This window comes from Monocercomonoides exilis, assembly GCF_001643675.1.
Source record: "Monocercomonoides exilis strain PA203 chromosome Unknown scaffold25-1336746, whole genome shotgun sequence".
Taxonomy (NCBI): Eukaryota; Preaxostyla; order Oxymonadida; family Polymastigidae; genus Monocercomonoides; species Monocercomonoides exilis.
In genome coordinates, this window is record NW_027150570.1 from 909,615 (window position 1) to 925,106 (window position 15,492).

The 15,492-nt window shown below is 36.1% G+C and overlaps 8 protein-coding genes across 8 annotated transcripts; 6 read left to right on the forward strand and 2 right to left on the reverse strand.

Annotated features, from left to right (window-relative positions):
* Nucleotides 1-1,250: 1,250 nt before the first annotated feature.
* Nucleotides 1,251-1,490, forward strand: MONOS_9904 (uncharacterized protein; the record flags this gene model as incomplete). The annotated part of the gene is made up of 1 exon (XM_067880445.1): nt 1,251-1,490. The coding sequence occupies one exon, from the start codon at nt 1,251-1,253 to the stop codon at nt 1,488-1,490; it is 240 nt and encodes a 79-aa protein (XP_067726663.1).
* A 636-nt stretch (nt 1,491-2,126) lies between these two features.
* Nucleotides 2,127-3,898, forward strand: MONOS_9905 (uncharacterized protein; the record flags this gene model as incomplete). Its single annotated transcript, XM_067880446.1, has 2 exons — nt 2,127-2,874; nt 2,937-3,898. The coding sequence occupies 2 exons, from the start codon at nt 2,127-2,129 to the stop codon at nt 3,449-3,451; spliced, it is 1,263 nt and encodes a 420-aa protein (XP_067726664.1). The 3' UTR covers nt 3,452-3,898.
* Nucleotides 3,899-3,953: 55 nt separating this feature from the next.
* MONOS_9906 (uncharacterized protein) lies at nt 3,954-4,966 on the forward strand (the record flags this gene model as incomplete). The annotated part of the gene is made up of 2 exons (XM_067880447.1): nt 3,954-4,273; nt 4,666-4,966. The coding sequence occupies 2 exons, from the start codon at nt 3,954-3,956 to the stop codon at nt 4,964-4,966; spliced, it is 621 nt and encodes a 206-aa protein (XP_067726665.1).
* A 506-nt stretch (nt 4,967-5,472) lies between these two features.
* On the forward strand, nt 5,473-6,045 carry MONOS_9907 (uncharacterized protein; the record flags this gene model as incomplete). The annotated part of the gene is made up of 2 exons (XM_067880448.1): nt 5,473-5,613; nt 5,836-6,045. The coding sequence occupies 2 exons, from the start codon at nt 5,473-5,475 to the stop codon at nt 6,043-6,045; spliced, it is 351 nt and encodes a 116-aa protein (XP_067726666.1).
* A 2,298-nt stretch (nt 6,046-8,343) lies between these two features.
* MONOS_9908 (uncharacterized protein) lies at nt 8,344-11,126 on the reverse strand (the record flags this gene model as incomplete). Its single annotated transcript, XM_067880449.1, has 3 exons — nt 8,344-10,700; nt 10,756-10,910; nt 10,980-11,126. 3 exons carry the CDS (start codon nt 11,124-11,126, stop codon nt 8,414-8,416), a joined length of 2,589 nt encoding a protein of 862 aa, XP_067726667.1. The 3' UTR covers nt 8,344-8,413.
* A 249-nt stretch (nt 11,127-11,375) lies between these two features.
* On the forward strand, nt 11,376-13,257 carry MONOS_9909 (ATP-dependent RNA helicase DDX5/DBP2; the record flags this gene model as incomplete). Its single annotated transcript, XM_067880450.1, has 4 exons — nt 11,376-12,262; nt 12,371-12,796; nt 12,914-13,113; nt 13,229-13,257. The coding sequence occupies 4 exons, from the start codon at nt 11,376-11,378 to the stop codon at nt 13,255-13,257; spliced, it is 1,542 nt and encodes a 513-aa protein (XP_067726668.1).
* Nucleotides 13,258-13,337: 80 nt separating this feature from the next.
* MONOS_18634 (putative EKC/KEOPS complex subunit PCC1/LAGE3) lies at nt 13,338-13,828 on the reverse strand. Its single transcript, XM_067871671.1, has 3 exons — nt 13,803-13,828; nt 13,618-13,746; nt 13,338-13,570 (listed from the first exon to the last, which is right to left on the reverse strand). Exons 1-3 carry the CDS (start codon nt 13,817-13,819, stop codon nt 13,459-13,461), a joined length of 258 nt encoding a protein of 85 aa, XP_067726669.1. The 5' UTR covers nt 13,820-13,828; the 3' UTR covers nt 13,338-13,458.
* Nucleotides 13,829-13,869: 41 nt separating this feature from the next.
* Nucleotides 13,870-15,473, forward strand: MONOS_9910 (putative GPN-loop GTPase; the record flags this gene model as incomplete). Its single annotated transcript, XM_067880452.1, has 6 exons — nt 13,870-14,092; nt 14,157-14,228; nt 14,294-14,397; nt 14,450-14,606; nt 14,678-15,158; nt 15,251-15,473. The coding sequence occupies 6 exons, from the start codon at nt 13,870-13,872 to the stop codon at nt 15,471-15,473; spliced, it is 1,260 nt and encodes a 419-aa protein (XP_067726670.1).
* Nucleotides 15,474-15,492: the final 19 nt, after the last annotated feature.

Sequence of the window (15,492 nt, forward strand, 5' to 3'; positions counted from 1 at the left end):
GAAAATGCTTATATTCTATTTGTGTTCAAACATTTCATAATTATCAAAATAACAATATTCATTAAAAATGATTAAAAAAAATGTGTGTTTAGAACTTTTTTCAATGAGAAAAAATTCCATAACTTTATTTCAAAATGTTCTTTCAACAATTTTTCTCACATTGACGTTGCATCGAGGTTTGTTATTTGTTATCATATGAGGAAAACACATGTTTTTTAAACAAATCTTTTTCATAGACAATCAATAGTTGTTCTTTCTTTTGTTTTTAATGAAAATATTTATATGATTGGTATGCCAAAGAATAATTGCTAATAAAAGGCAGAGAAGGAAGTTTGGTTTTTATTTATTTTTCTATATATGAATATTAACCTGTTGATGTCTTTTTGTGTTGTTTTAGGGGCAGCAGGTCAAAAAGAATGAAAATGAATGAAAGCGGGATATCTCATTGTGCAGGCTGACCATCGAGTTGAGCCAGCGAATTCATACGAAAAGTGCCCAGGGTGAAGGGATTGGGAAGGGAATTGGAGATGATATTTTCAGACGAGAAACAAGGATATTTTTCAATGAGAAAGATGAAATTGAGCAAAATGCATAAATTTCACATTTTTCAGAAGGACCAGAAATCGATGCATTTGATGGAAAAACAACTGACGGAAAGGATGTTTGGGGAATCAGATGATGAAACACTTGAAAAAGGAAGAAATAATGAAATTGATAAAGAAAACAGTTGCCAATAGGATAAAATTTAGACATTGGCTTAAAAATAGGTTCTGAAGGTTTGCTGTTATTATTATTTTTTTTTGAAGTGATTATAATTTTTTTATTCAGGATGTTGAAAGAGCGAAGAATTATATGGCTTTGAAGAAGAAAAGCAAGGAAGAAAAATGAAATGAAGATTGATGAAATTCAAGATAAATCGAAGATGGCTTGCATTGTGCTTTGGCGAAGAATTATTTTTGAGGAAAGAAGATTTCTTGTGAAAGAAGGGGAATTGAATGTGGAAGAGATGGAATGAAAAAGAGATTACTCAATCTTTCGTATTTTTTGTTGGAGAGAGAGAAAGAGATTGAGCTGAAAGTGAAAAAGGATTCAGATGTTTCTCCTCTGCAGAAGAAAAAGAAACAGAAGACGAGAATTTCAATGAATTTCTCAGTTGATAATAATATGCATTCATTTTCAATATTCTCGATCTTCAATAACATCAAAAATTAACTTCTCCTTTTTCAACAAACGAGGCAAAACCACATCACATGCCTTCTCCTTCTTCCTTATCTTCCTCTTCCTCTTCCTCATCCTCTTCTTCTTCTTCTTCCAAATCCACCACCGACTCTCGGTCAGAAGCGATGAGCGAGATGAAGACGGAACCGGAGATGAGCTTCGATTCGACTTCTCGTTTTTCCTCCGAATGTTTCGTGAGCGGAGTGGTTGGTGTGTTTGAGGACAATGTGGCAGCGGGAAAGCACGGCATCTTTCAGAACAAGCAGCAGTGAAGAGAAATGGCGGGGAAACAGATGAGAAGAGCGAGAAAGAGAAAGAGAAGAAAAGAGGGAGATGGAAATGGAGAGGAAGAGGAGGAAGATAGAGGAAGATGAGATAAATATTAAGAGGAAGAAGGAGTAATGAGTGATTCAGAACACAAAAAGCGAAGATACGAAAAAAGTGCAAAACAGAAGAGATAGAAAGAAGAGAAGGAAGAACTGGGCAAGCTGCAAAAAGATAATTTTTACGGGTGTGAATCGTACCACTTTCGAGAGCAGGTGATCAAAGACACTGTGGAAAATAGGATTAATGATGAATGAGAACAAAATACAGAAAAGAAGCCGAAGCAAAAGGAACACAAACAGAATTCGTCACGAGCGCAGGGCATAGATACAAGAAATCATCGGAATACACCATCATTATCTTCTTCTTTTTCTCCACTCATTTATTCTCACCATCGATCTGCTTATTCAGACTCCTTCTACGAAGCGAGCGAAGATGAAAAAGACGAAGAAAACGATGAAACAAACGACTCTATAGATGACTCAGATTATCCTTAACATGCTAGGCAGTCAGCAGAACGAGATGTTCGAATGGATTTTGGCTCAACTTGTGTCTTCCGAACGAATCAAGAAAGACATTCGTTGATGATGCAGCCAAGCGAGTTTACAATAGGCAACTTTGTTGTGTGTGCGCCGTCGATTCGATATGGGCCGTATGGAGAGGAGGAGGAAGAGGAAGAGAAGGAGAAAGGAGAGAAAGAGAAGAAGGATGAAGAGAAGCAGAAGGATGGAGAGAAAGATGAGGGAAACAAAGGGAAAACAGAAAAGGGACTGACTTATCGAACTCCAAAGGGAATGCAAGCGATGAGAATGAAGAAAGAGCAAAGAGCGCCTTTTGTTCACAAAATCGACCACAAAAGAGGAACATCAATATCATCATCACTTCCAAGTTTCGATGATCCTGACACAAATAAAGGAAAAAATTCTTCTTCTTCTTCTTCTTCTTCTTCTTCTTCTTCTTCTTCTTCTTCTTCTTCGTCCAGCCAAATAATCTTCACAGCCTGTTCTCCACACACATATTTTACCACAAATGACTGGGCGCGTCTGCTCTCTTCATTCAGCAGTCATTCCAAACGATTCTATCACAGCACAAACATTTTTGGAAGAGCTGTTTCTTCGATAAGGAGAATACATCAACAATTGATGGAAGATGATTCAAAAGAAATGTTATCAGATGAAAGCAGAGAAGAAGATGAGAAAGAAGAATTCAATTCATCTGAGAAGCCTAAGATTCATTCACATAAGTCTCAAAATTTAGGTTTTTCTTCTTTTCCTCCTCCTCATTATGAAGACCATCGTCTTCGCCTGATCAACCTACTTGCCCGGGTGATAGGTGTGTGTACGCTGCTATGGTTGAGTGGCAAGACAAAACACGTTTTTTGCACTGGTAAAAAGAGCTGGTGAGATGTGAATTTGTGGAGAACAACTTTAAGCAGGCAGATGTGGAGCAGGAGAAGGAGAAGGCCGCGTGGAGGAATAGAACACGCTTTGAAGTGGGGGATGCAGAAGAAGAGGATGAGAAAAAGGAGAAGATGAAGGATGAAAAAGGAATAGCTTCCTCTTTTGATAATTTTAATTCAAAAGTTAAATGCGATGGAGAAACGAATGGGATGAGTCAGCTTGGCAACTTGAGTGATAACAATAAACTTGATTCTGCGACTCAATCAGAAGAATTCAGCAACTTTCAAATAGTGCTTGGCAGGAAAGGCGACTTTGCTCAGCCTCCAGAAGTTCATTTTTCCTCTTCTTCTGTTCGCCACTGCAACTCCTTATTCATTCACAGGCACAGAATAAACAGCAACATACTCATTCTTCTTCTCCTACTCCTTCCTCTGCTTTTCCACTTGGTTTGCTTTCTTCCCATTCTGCGTGTCTTCATCCACACAGAAGAAGGGCTGGCCATCAGATGAAGAGTTCTGCTGAGCCAGAGGCAAAAGGGAAAGATGAAATTTATTTTTTTTTTTATCAAAAGAATACTGATTCATTTCATTGAGTGCTCAGATCTAAAGGGATAGAAAGAGGAGAAAATGAAGAGGGAAAAGGATGATTTTGAAGATGAAGGAGATCGAGGAGATGAGAGAGATAGTGGTGAAATGCAATCAAGGCAGATGAAAGTGGGGGAAAAAAGAAATTGAAAAACGGAAGTGACAAAGAACTTGAAAAAGTCAGAAATGGAAACGAAGAAGAAGAGAGTGAAAGTGAAAGAGAAAGAAGAAGATGCCGAGAAGGATACGCAAACATGCAAGCACCAAAATCGTTCAAAAAAGCGCCAAATGAATAGACTAATTCTTATCAATCTGAACAATTTGATGGAGTGGCTGCCAAAACAACGTAATTGCTAGAATTAGAACTTTTTTTGTATCATCCTCCATCAAATATTATTCATGGCTAACTGATTGTTGCTGTGTTCAAATGCTATGCTTTTTTGTGGATTCTTCTTCTGAGGCAGAGAAAGACCAAGCTGCTGATGAGTGTCCAAATGCAACGCATATCTCTTTCATTGAAGAGTCTTATTTGTCAGTCTCGAATTTACCTTCTTCTTCTTCCTCTTCATTTCCCTTTCCCTCTTCCTCTTCCATTTCTTTTTCCACGTTTTATTATTATTATTATTATTATTATTATTATTATTCCACTTCTTCTTCGTCTTCTTCGTCTTCTTCGTCTTCTTCGTCTTCTTCGTCTTCTTCGTCTTCTTCGTCTTCTTCGTCTTCTTCGTCTTCTTCGTCTTCTTTGTGTGCATAAACATCATATAACAATGCTTTTTTATCATCATCTCTCACTTCATTTGATTGGATTTCTTCATTTTTGTCATCTGAATGAGATATATATTTGAATATAGAAGGCATTTGTGAAAAAAAGAAGCATGTTGAAAATGAGAAGATGATTGATAAGTTAATGAAGAGAATGAAGATTAGAGAAAGAAGAGCATGTATTGGTAAAAAAACGATGAATGGAAATCGGATTGAAAAAAATTAAGAGATTTGAAAAAATGCAAAAGTTAAATGGAAAGGGGAAGAAGTTGGAACAAAAGACGATAACGGACCAGAACAGGAAGCGACAACGAAGCAAGAAGAGTTCGTTGAATATCTGAATCATTCTTGCTTTTGTTTTTCTTTTTTTCAAGTATCTTGGAGAACAGCAACGAGGAGCTGGGAAGGGTGTTGAGAAGCTACGCAGTGGAGAGCATATTCACAGTTGAGGTGCCATGTGGAGGTTTCAGGTGGCATGACGCCTCCTCCTTTGATCAAGGCGATGCTGAGCGCACAGGTGTAGGAACAGATAAGATTGCGGAGTGTGGAGGGGTAATTCAGGGTGGAGAGGCTGTCGTTGGTGAGTTGAAAGTGACCTACACGCATGCTTCTACAGAGCCGGCCGAGAAAAATGATGGTAAAGATAAAGCGCATCAAAATAAAGGAGCTTTTTAATCTATTTGGATCAAAGTGTGAAGGAATATTTCTTTAACAACAATTACAAGATCTGAAGCGATAAGATGTTCTACCGAGCTGTCGGAGCTATCATCTAACACAAGCGCGGACGAGGTAGCGTTGAAAGAGGAAAGGATGATGTGGAAGAGAAAGAATCAGGAGGATGTGCGATCACGAAGAGCAGGTTTTGAGAAGTGAAGTGCTCCCTTGCAAGCATATAGCAGTTCGGAATTGAGGTAAAAGAACAGGCCAGCGAATGAAAAGAAGTTAGAGAGATACATCAAAATATTATTCATCAAGGTTGAAGACAGAATAGCGTATGGACGATAAAGAGGAACGGAAGGAGATCCGGCTTTTATATGAAAGAAGCTCTGAGAAACTCAACAAAAACGGAATATATGTGGTGAAGTGAACAAGAACAAGGCTTTCAGTTACTGATTGGAATTGGATATTGTTGATGGTGCGTGTCTTGGTAGAGGAATATCTAGTGGGAGCGGAAGAAGGTGATGAAAGGGGAGGATATAGACATCGGGATCGGTGTCGAGGGCGGGAGAGCAGGAGTCGGAGCCGCAGATAAAGGTGTTTTTGGAAAGAGAGGGCTAGATGACGTTGATGGAAAAGAAGGACTCGTTGATTTGGTGGGGGATGTTGGGCATCTGAGAAATAAATCCTTTGCCACGAAGCAATCATTTAATGCAAAGCGGAGGTGGAGATAAAGAGAGGGATGGGAGGGGAGCTTTCACGCTTTTTCCAATCGATAAATGGTCAATGCCTATGCTTATTGAATGGGAGCATATGTACTGTGTGAAGATGTGTGCCGATGAAACAAGCTGTGAATTATCGTTATGAAGGCGCATCATTGCTGTCAGCCCTCAACAGCATCTTCGCTTCCACGGATTGTGCATATAAGAACCTTTCTGTCACCTGAACTCACGATGTTGCAGATGTTTGATGAGTCAAAAGCGAAGGCTGTTATGGGTTCTGAGGCACTCAGCCTCGAAGCTGTTGAGCTGGTCAGAGCAGACGGGAAGACTGCCACTAGTGAAGAATCAGCGAAGAAAGAGAAAGCAAATAGATGAGATACAAGGACAGTGAAAGTGGATGTAGCAGCCATGTGGAGAAATAGGCCATTCAAGGAGACAGCGGAGATGCAGTTGGATCAATGGGCACACGCCCTTCTTCTTCATCAGCCATCGCAGACGATAGGAGTGTTTTCAGAACCTGCATGGAAAAGAATCAGTGCGACAAAAGGAAAGCAGAAGGGGTGAATGTCTAGATATAAAATGATAAAAAAAGAAGTGAAATGAGAATGAGTGGAGTGCGGAAGGTTTAAAGATGTGGAAAATGATGCGAGAATGGTTGCAAGGTGAAATCTTTTTCAGTGTTAAAAGTGGTGCATGAATTTCATAGATTTTTTCGTTTGTTTCTTTTGACAACGTTTATCAATTATTCAAAATGACTTTTAAAAAAGAATTGTTTGTTTTTAACATATATAAACAACAAATTGTTGTTTATTCGATTAATACCTTTTGTTACTATCAAATTTGTCATTGTTTGTTTTGAAAATTTTTTGTTAACAACAAAAATTTTCTGATCTACAAAATAAATTTTATAATTTCTTTGCAATGAAATTATTTTACAAATATTTAAATAAGAAATTGATTTACAACGTTATAAAAATTATTGTTATCATGTTTTTGAAATCAGCAAACTTATGTTTTATTATGTTTATTGAATTTTCGATATTTTTTTTTGAAATTATTTTTATTTCAAGATATTTGAAATAAAATCAATTGGAAACAAATTAAAATCAACAAATAAATAATAATAATAATATATTGAACTATATTTTCGCATTATTTTACAAAAATATTTTCTTATCAACCCCACCCTTAATGAAAAATTTTTATGATCAAACTTCGTAATTTTTTATGATATCAAAAATAATCACCCAATTCAAATAAATTTTTAATTAATGAAAAATCCATCAAAGTTCATCACTTTTCAAATAAGAACATAAAAACACGGTTGATGCAAGAATTTGTGCATTAAAAAGAATTTGGAAGATTTTTTTTTAACAAAATTCAAAAAAGGTTGAATTTTATTTGACCCAGATATAAAACATTAGCAAATTTTCAAATAGAATAACTCATTTGGCAAATTTTTTTTTTAAACTTCATTTTATTTAGCATTCAAATAAAATAAAAATTTCATATTTTCATCGATTTTCTGTTCACACTCACGAAACTTTTCTTTAATGGAAATTATAACATTGTCAAGATTTTATTGTCATAAAAGCGAAATTTTGTGAGTGGGAACAGAAAATTGATGAAAATATGAAATTTTAATTTTATTTGAAAAATAAACAAATGGAACTTTTTCAAAAAAAATTTTGATTTATAGAATATTTCGAAAGAAATAAACAATGTTTTAAAATTTATTGCAGTCTAAACCGGATATAATCACATCGGTTTTTGCACAACTTTTTGTGACTGTATACGATTGTGATTATACATGATGATGCTTTACACAGAAAAAAATAAAAATTCATTCATTAATTAATTAATTAATGGTCGATTTTTTCATTTTTGAAAATTCTTCATCAAAACGCATTTTTCACTTGCGAAATTAATTTTTTGCATCAATGCATATAACTTTAATTTATTTGAGTATATTTTTGAAAAAGTGAAAAAATTAAAATTTTTGATCAAAAAATCGATTTTTCATTGAAAAAGCACCCATAATAAAATAAAATGTGATTATATATTTTCAGCCCTGTGATTATATGTTATGGAAAATGAATGAAAAACAAGCAAAAAATGTCGATGCATGGAAAAATGTGACTATAAACGAATGTGATTGTATTCGACGTGATTGAATCAGGTCTTGACTGTACACAATTGTTAATAAAAACTTCGTCAAGTTGTTTTCTTTTTTGAAAATATGATTCAAACACTTCATCAAAATTTGAAGCTTTCGTTATCTTGTGCAAACATTTGAAACATGTGAAAAAATGTTGGGATAATGGTTTGAAATTCAACTTTAAGAATAAAAAAATATTATTTCCCTTTTTTTTCGTTTTTATCAGAACAATAAAAATATAATTAAATACAAAAATTTGAGATTTGTGTTGAAAGAAAATGGATTTTTTTTTTCTTAATTTTTTTTAAAAAATTTTATTTTTTTGACACCTTCAATTTTTTATATTTGTTGTGCTATAAATTCTATGAGCTCCAATATTTTCCTCTTGAGATAATCAGACACAAAATTATTCTTGAAACACTTTTTCTGAATCAGATAAAGCGCAATATTTATAAAATTCTTAATTTTTCGACCACCTTATATCATTCCTTTCCCAATAAAAGAAAAATAAAGGATTATCATTATCGAATTTTCTTAAACTGTCAATAAAAAAAAATTGCAAAATGAGGATAAAAAAGTTTTCCTTTATTTTTCGATTTTCTTTTTTGGTTTTTTTAGCGTGCTTCCCTTCTTTTTCTTTGATCCCTTCTTTTTCCCCGTAGGTTTCTTGCTATCCATCATCATCTCGTCCATCGCCATCATCATTTCATCGTCATCAACATCAAAATCGTCGCCTATCATTTCGTCAAGCCCGTCAAAAAGCCCTTCTTTTTCAATTGCTGATTCCTCTTCTTTACTTTGCTTTTCTTCTTTAATTTCTTCAACTTTGCTCTGTATTTCTGATTCAATGCCTTCTGCTGCTTTTTCTGTGAGATCCTCTTTCACATTTGCTTTTACTGCAACCTCCGAAGCCGAATCCACCTCTTTTGCAACACTCTCTGCAGAGCTGTTCTCTTTGTCTTTTGTTACTTGAGCTTCACCAGTCAGTTTGCCAACCTCTGTGCTTTCCATTCCATTTTCTCCAGTTTTGCTGTCTTTTTCTTGCTCTCCTTCCTTTATTTCCGCTGAAACGACGTTCACTGCTTCTTCTTCGTTTGCCTTGTCATTGAGCTGTTCTCCTTTTCCCTCTCCTTCTCTGCTTTCTTCTGCTGCGACAGATGCAAGATTGCTTTCTGCGAATGATTCTTGAAGAGCTCTGTTCAATTCATCGTCATCAACATCGGCGGAAGGAAGAAACGTTGATTTCAGTCTTTCCATTCTCTCTCTCTCTTCTCTTTCCAGCCTTTCCCTCTCTTCCCTCTCTTCCCTCTCTTCCCTCTCTTTTCTTTCTTTCTCTTCTTTTTCCTTCCTTTCTCTCTCTTCCCTCTCTTCTTTTTCCTTTCTCTCTTTTTCTTCCCTCTCTCTCTTCTCTTTCTCTTCTCTTTCCTTCTTCTCTCTTTCCTCTCTTTCTCTTCTTTCCTTTTCTTCTTTCTCCCTTTTCTCTTTCTCCTCTTTTTCTTTTCTTTCTCTTTCTTCTTTCTCTTCTCTCTCCTTTCTTTCTTTTTCTTCTCTTTCTCTCTGTTCACGTTCGATTCGCTCTTTTTCTTCTTTTATTTTTTCTTCTCTCTCTTTTCTTTCTCTTTCTTCCTTCTCCTTCTCTTCTCTTTCCCTTTCCTCTCTTTCTCTCTTCTCTTTCTCTTCTCTTTCTTTTTCTTCATTCTCCTTTCTTTGCTTTTCTTCAATTTCTTTCTCTTTTGCTTTCGCATTTTCTTCTTCCTTCTCTTTTTCAGTATCATCTTTCTCTTTTTCTTCATTCGTCTTTGCAGTTTCTTCCTCTTCCACCTTCTTCGACTCATTCTCTTCTCTTTTCTTTCCTCCAACAACCATCACAATCTCTCCATCAGTGATTTTAGTTTCGTGTGAGGATGAAATGACAGAAGAGAGGGAGGTTGACAAAGACGACGAGTACACTGAAGAAAGAGAGGATGAAGGCACAGAAGCCGACATGCTTAGAGGGATGATAGGGATATTGCTGGCTGGATGCGAATATGAAGAAGAAGCAGAAAGCGAAGAGTCACTCAAAGACGAAAGAGAAGACGAAGGAGCAGAAGCTTCCAGCGATGCAGACTGCAAAGAAGGAGCATTTGCTGATGGAGAACTTGAGCTTCCAAAGGAAGATTTCCCAGATGTCAGGACTGATGGAGACGAGGCAGAAAGAGAAGCTGGAGGAGAATACGAAGACGCCACATTCGGCCCAACGATTCTTCGCGCGCCAGACCTCCGACTGGACGGATTGCTTGCAGTTATCCGCGTCGGAATTTCATACAGAGGAACGGGCTTTGAACCGTCTTCCTTGTTTTCTTCTTCTTCTTCCAATTTATCATCGTGCTTTTCCTCCACTTTTGGTTCAGATGGTGCATTAGAAACGACAGATTCAGCAGGGTCGCTCTTTTGCTGTTCATTTCCAGAAGTAATGTTCGTTGAAAATTTCTCTTCAACTGCAGGAGGAGGAGTGATTGGAGAAACAGGAGGCAGTTGAGCTAATTGCGAATAAGTTACAGGCTCAATTGTTGTAGGATGTTTTGTAAATCCTTGAGAAACAGAGTTTGAGGTTTGATTATTCTGATTTTGATCTGAACCAACTGCAGTGGTTTCAATTGACAGGTTTGTTTTAAAATTTTCCAATTGATTAGTGTTTGCAACGGTTCGAATACGCTTTGGTATAAAGCTGGCAACATTGTTCACTTCTATTCGACTTGTTGGTTGTGTATCAATTGGTTCAATGATATTGTTTTGATTATTTTCAATTTTTTGATTTTTTTGTGTGTGGGATGCAGATGAAGTATACAAAGTTTCAACAGTCTGAGGAGTGTTCTGCTGTGCAGCTCGGGTGCTATGATTGAAAAACAAACAATAATTTCCAATTTATATTCGAAAAAAATTCAAACTTCAAATAGCCAAATAATGATTGAGTAGCTCTATTTAAATCAAATGACACTTCTGTGCATGATGCAACAGCTTCTTGAAGCGAAGTGGTTTTTATCACATCTTCAACCATTGGTTGAAGAGATTCAACGCGATGTGGAATTTTTCCAGTATGAGCCTTTAGAGGTTTATTAATTCGAAAAGAGAAAATAAAATAGATCAACTAAAATAAGAATAACACTTAAACCTTCAGTTCCTTCACTCTGTGAGTGTTTTGGGCAATGTTTATATTGACAAAAGCCAAACCAATAGAAGCTTCTGATGACACAGTCTCAACGGCTGTACCCACCGTCGGTAATATTTTATCGAATGTCTTACTGAATAGAAAGCTCATTAATGTTTCTATTCCGGAAGGCGAACGACAAAAAGAAAATGATAATTTTATAAAGGTTAAACAATCTGAAAATTTATTTATTTCTTCGGATCATAAAAGAATTGTTGTTATTCTTTTGTTAGCGATTTAGAAGTTATATCAGCAATGTCATTCAGCAAAGATAATTACTATGATTCCTCTTCCAAAAAAAAGATAAAAGGATCGTTGGAAGAAGATAGGCAAAATGATTTAAGTGATATTCCAAGAAAAATGGATCCAAATTTCCTCAAACAGATAAAAGCTGTTGAGTGGGATTTGAAGTCTTTGCCTCCCTTTCAAAGGCGATTTTTTAGAAAGCACAAAGGACTTTATGCCCTTCCTGAAGAAGAAATAGAACAATTTTTGAAAGAAAAGCAGATAAAATTTAGAGGAACAGATATCCCACGACCTTGCATGACATTTCTTCAGGCAGGATTTCCTAAATATCTCCTTGAAGCTATTGAACAACAAAAGTTTGAGAACCCAACGCCAATTCAATCTGCATGTTGGCCTTGCATTTTGGCTGGAAGAGATACAATTGGCCTTGCGCAGACTGGTTCTGGGAAAACATTGTCTTATGCCCTACCAGCGATTGTTCATATTAATGCACAGCCACAGCTATTGCCCGGAGATGGACCAATTGCACTGATTCTAGCTCCTACAAGAGAATTAGCAACTCAAATTCAAGAAGAGTTCCAAAAGTTTGGTGAAGCTTCTCACAATACGAGCATAGCGATATATGGTGGAGTTCCGAAAACCCCTCAAATACAAGAGCTACAGAGAGGGGCAGAAGTCATTATTGCAACTCCTGGTCGACTTCTTGATCTGATGGGATCGACACATGTCTCACTAAAACGTGTGACTTACCTTGTACTCGACGAAGCTGACAGAATGCTAGACATGGGCTTTGAACCTCAGTTGCGTGCAATCATCTCACAACTTCGTCCAGACCGCCACACAGTTATGTTTTCTGCCACTTGGCCACAGGAAGTGCAGGTGTTGGGCGAATCACTGATGAGGAATCCAATACAAGTCAAAGTTGGGATGAATGACCTTGCTGCCGCTGATACAGTAACACAGACATTTGAGTTTTGTGATGAATCGCAGAAGAATGTTTGGTTTGCAAATGAATAATTCTCATTCTTCATTATGTTGAATTTTGTTGTAACTCGTTTTTTTTAAAATTTTATCAAAATATTTCGACTATTTTTATCCTCATCGAAAAGGTTCTTTCGATTTTTAAGTCGAATGAGAGAATTGCAAAACGACGAAGAGGAAGAAGAAGGATATTCTTCGAAGCAACATGACGATGAAAGAAATAAAGATTCACTCGCATCCACTTCATCAAAAGCAGATGGCTTCAAAGAAGGAAAGATATCAAACTCAAAGAAAGACAAAGAAAAAGCATTGCTCAAAGAGAAAGTGCTTGTTTTCTGCGAGACGCGAGCAGAAGTCGACTCATTGACAAGGCAGTGTCAGATGAAAGACGAGAAAGCCGCAGCTATTCACAGCGGAAAAGATCAGCAGGAAAGACAAAGGGTGCTGGAACAATTCAAAAAAGGAGAAATTCCGGTGCTGATTGCGACAGACGTAGCATCTCGTGGGCTGGATGTTAAAGACATTGCTTATGTTGTCAACTATTCTTTTCCAAAGTATGCCAAAGTATAATTTGTATTTATTTTGCTTTCATTAATATTTGTCATTTCTTTTTGCACCAAATACTTATCTCACATCATCTTTTCTCTTTTCATTCATTATTTTCAAACCAGCGCAATTGAGGATTATGTTCATCGTATTGGACGTACAGGACGTGCTGGGCAGAAGGGAAATGCCTTTACGCTTTTCACTCCTAATGACGCTCCATTTGCTCCAGATGTCGTCCATCTTCTTACTCAGGCACATCAACCTGTCCCTGATGAATTAGCCAGATACGCACATATTGCCCGAACAACAGGAATTGCTTCTTCAAGTGTGATACTTTTCTTTCACAGATAGAGTTCATTATTTTATTAATTTTCTCGCTCGTTTCTTTTCATTTATTTCTTTATTTCAATATTAATTTTTCTCATTTCATATTCACTCAGCGAGAAGAAGATGGAAAGGAGAGTCCTAAACAGTTCACTTCATTTAGCCATTTCACTCTACTCAACAACATTTCACAAATTATGATAGTTATTGCTTTTCCATTTCAGTTTGCTGACAATAGATATATTTTTTGATGATTTATTTGAAATGATCATTACGTAAGAAGAAGACAAATAAACATTGATATGACATGCGAAATGATAGCGTATATTAACTTCTCTATAAAATTTTATTGCTCAAATTCTTCACCAAGCTGAAGAGCTTGATAAGTGAGTTGCAATAAATCTAGAAAACTACTCACAATTGTCCTGAGTTGCTTTGCATCACAAGCTCGAAAATGCCTATTAAAAATAGATAAATACAAATTGCAAACAACTGAAATACATACACTTTGAGATTTGAACCTTCAACAGACAGTTTCTTTGATGAACGCTCAGGGAATAAATCTCGATCAACAGATAGAGATCTCATTAAAATAACAGCATGCTCATTTGAATGCGTTGGAGCAGTTAAATCACTGGAAAAATTTTCATTTAAACATCTAAAACAAGAAATTAATCCATTTTTTCACACCAGCAGAATTCAGTCATTTTTGTTATGGTTGCAAATGATAAAGTAATTCATTTTTCCAATCCTACTCATGTTTGGACAAATCGTAATTGGGCCTCCAGGATCTGGGAAAACGACTTACTGCCTTGCAATGGCTGAGTTGCTTCAAACTCTGCACAGAAAATGCGCAATTATAAATTTAGATCCAGCAAATGATATTTCCAGATTTGATAGGAAAAAATGGGCAGTTGATATTGGAGATCTTTCGACAGTAAATGAAATTATGAATTCTTTTGACCTCGGTCCAAATGGAAGTATTTTTCATGAAAATTATTTACAAATTTTTTTCATAATAAATTTTCTTCTTTTACTTCTTAGGTTTATTGTATTGCCTTTCGTATTTGTATAAGAACATTGATTGGCTCGACTCTGAGTTGAAGAAGTTAGAAGGTTTTGCATTTTTTCAAATATAACTTTTTTAGATTCATAAATATTGGTATTTCATATTTCAAAAGGATATTATCTGTTATTTGATTTTCCAGGTCAGGTTGAACTTTATACTCATGACGACACCATTTCAAATATTTGTGCTCACTTGCAGACCGAACATCACATGCAGGTTTATTATTTCATATAAAAAAAATGGAATTTAAAAATTTCTTTTATTCTAGCTTGTTAGTGTTCATCTTGTTGATAGTTATGTTTTGTGCGACCCTGCTCGATATGTTTCGGCATTGATGCTATCCCTTTCTGGAATGCTCCTTGTATCACTTCCTCATATCAATATTGTATCAAAGGTTGATCTTCTCGCTCAATATGGCAATCCATGTATGCATTCATAATCAAAGCTAATACATTTTGGCAATCAATATGATCGTTTAATATTTTATTTATGATAGTCTTTCCTCTTTCATTCTTCACTTCAGTCGCAGATTCTGATCCTTTAGCAATTCTATTAACAGAACAGTTTCCTTTATCTTCACGTCATTCTTCTGATTCATCTTCTGATTTTGCTCCTGATCCGACTTCTGATTCGTCTTCAACATCTTCTGCATCTCCAAGCACACTGCCTTCCTCCTCACTTCACAGAATTGATAAATATCGAGAACTCAACCATCGAATAGCAGAGCTTGTTGGAGATTATTCGCTTGTCGGATTTCATCTGCTGAGTGTGAAAGAGCCAGACACGTTGGCTTCTATTCTTGCAGCTGCAGACAAATCAAATGGATTTATTTACGGAGGAGAAGCATCTCGGAAAACGTCTTTATGGGCAGAGAAAGAAGAGGAAGAAGAAGAAGAAGAAGAAGAAGAAGAGGAAGAGGGAAGCATGAAGCAAAAACTAAGTGATGCTTGGTATCATGCAATGGATGAAAGTGACATGTTTGCATTTAATTGCATTTTCGAAGATTTTTATAACTCTGAGACATTATTTTTATTTTTAACCCATTTTAATCATTAAATGTTGCATTTAGAGTATCAATGCTGGATGAAAAATATGTTATTCGAAGCGAAGATGAAGAAGAAATGGATCAAGCTTCAACAGAAACAAGCCCGAAGGAATCAGAGAATTCAAGCGGGGAAAGCAAAAGCAGTGCAGATGCGATTGATGAACGGTTTATGAGAGATCAGATGATTCTTCCCGGATGGACTTCTGATGGAACCCATCCGCCAATCATAAGAGAATCAAAGAAATGACAAGGGAAAAAATAAAGAA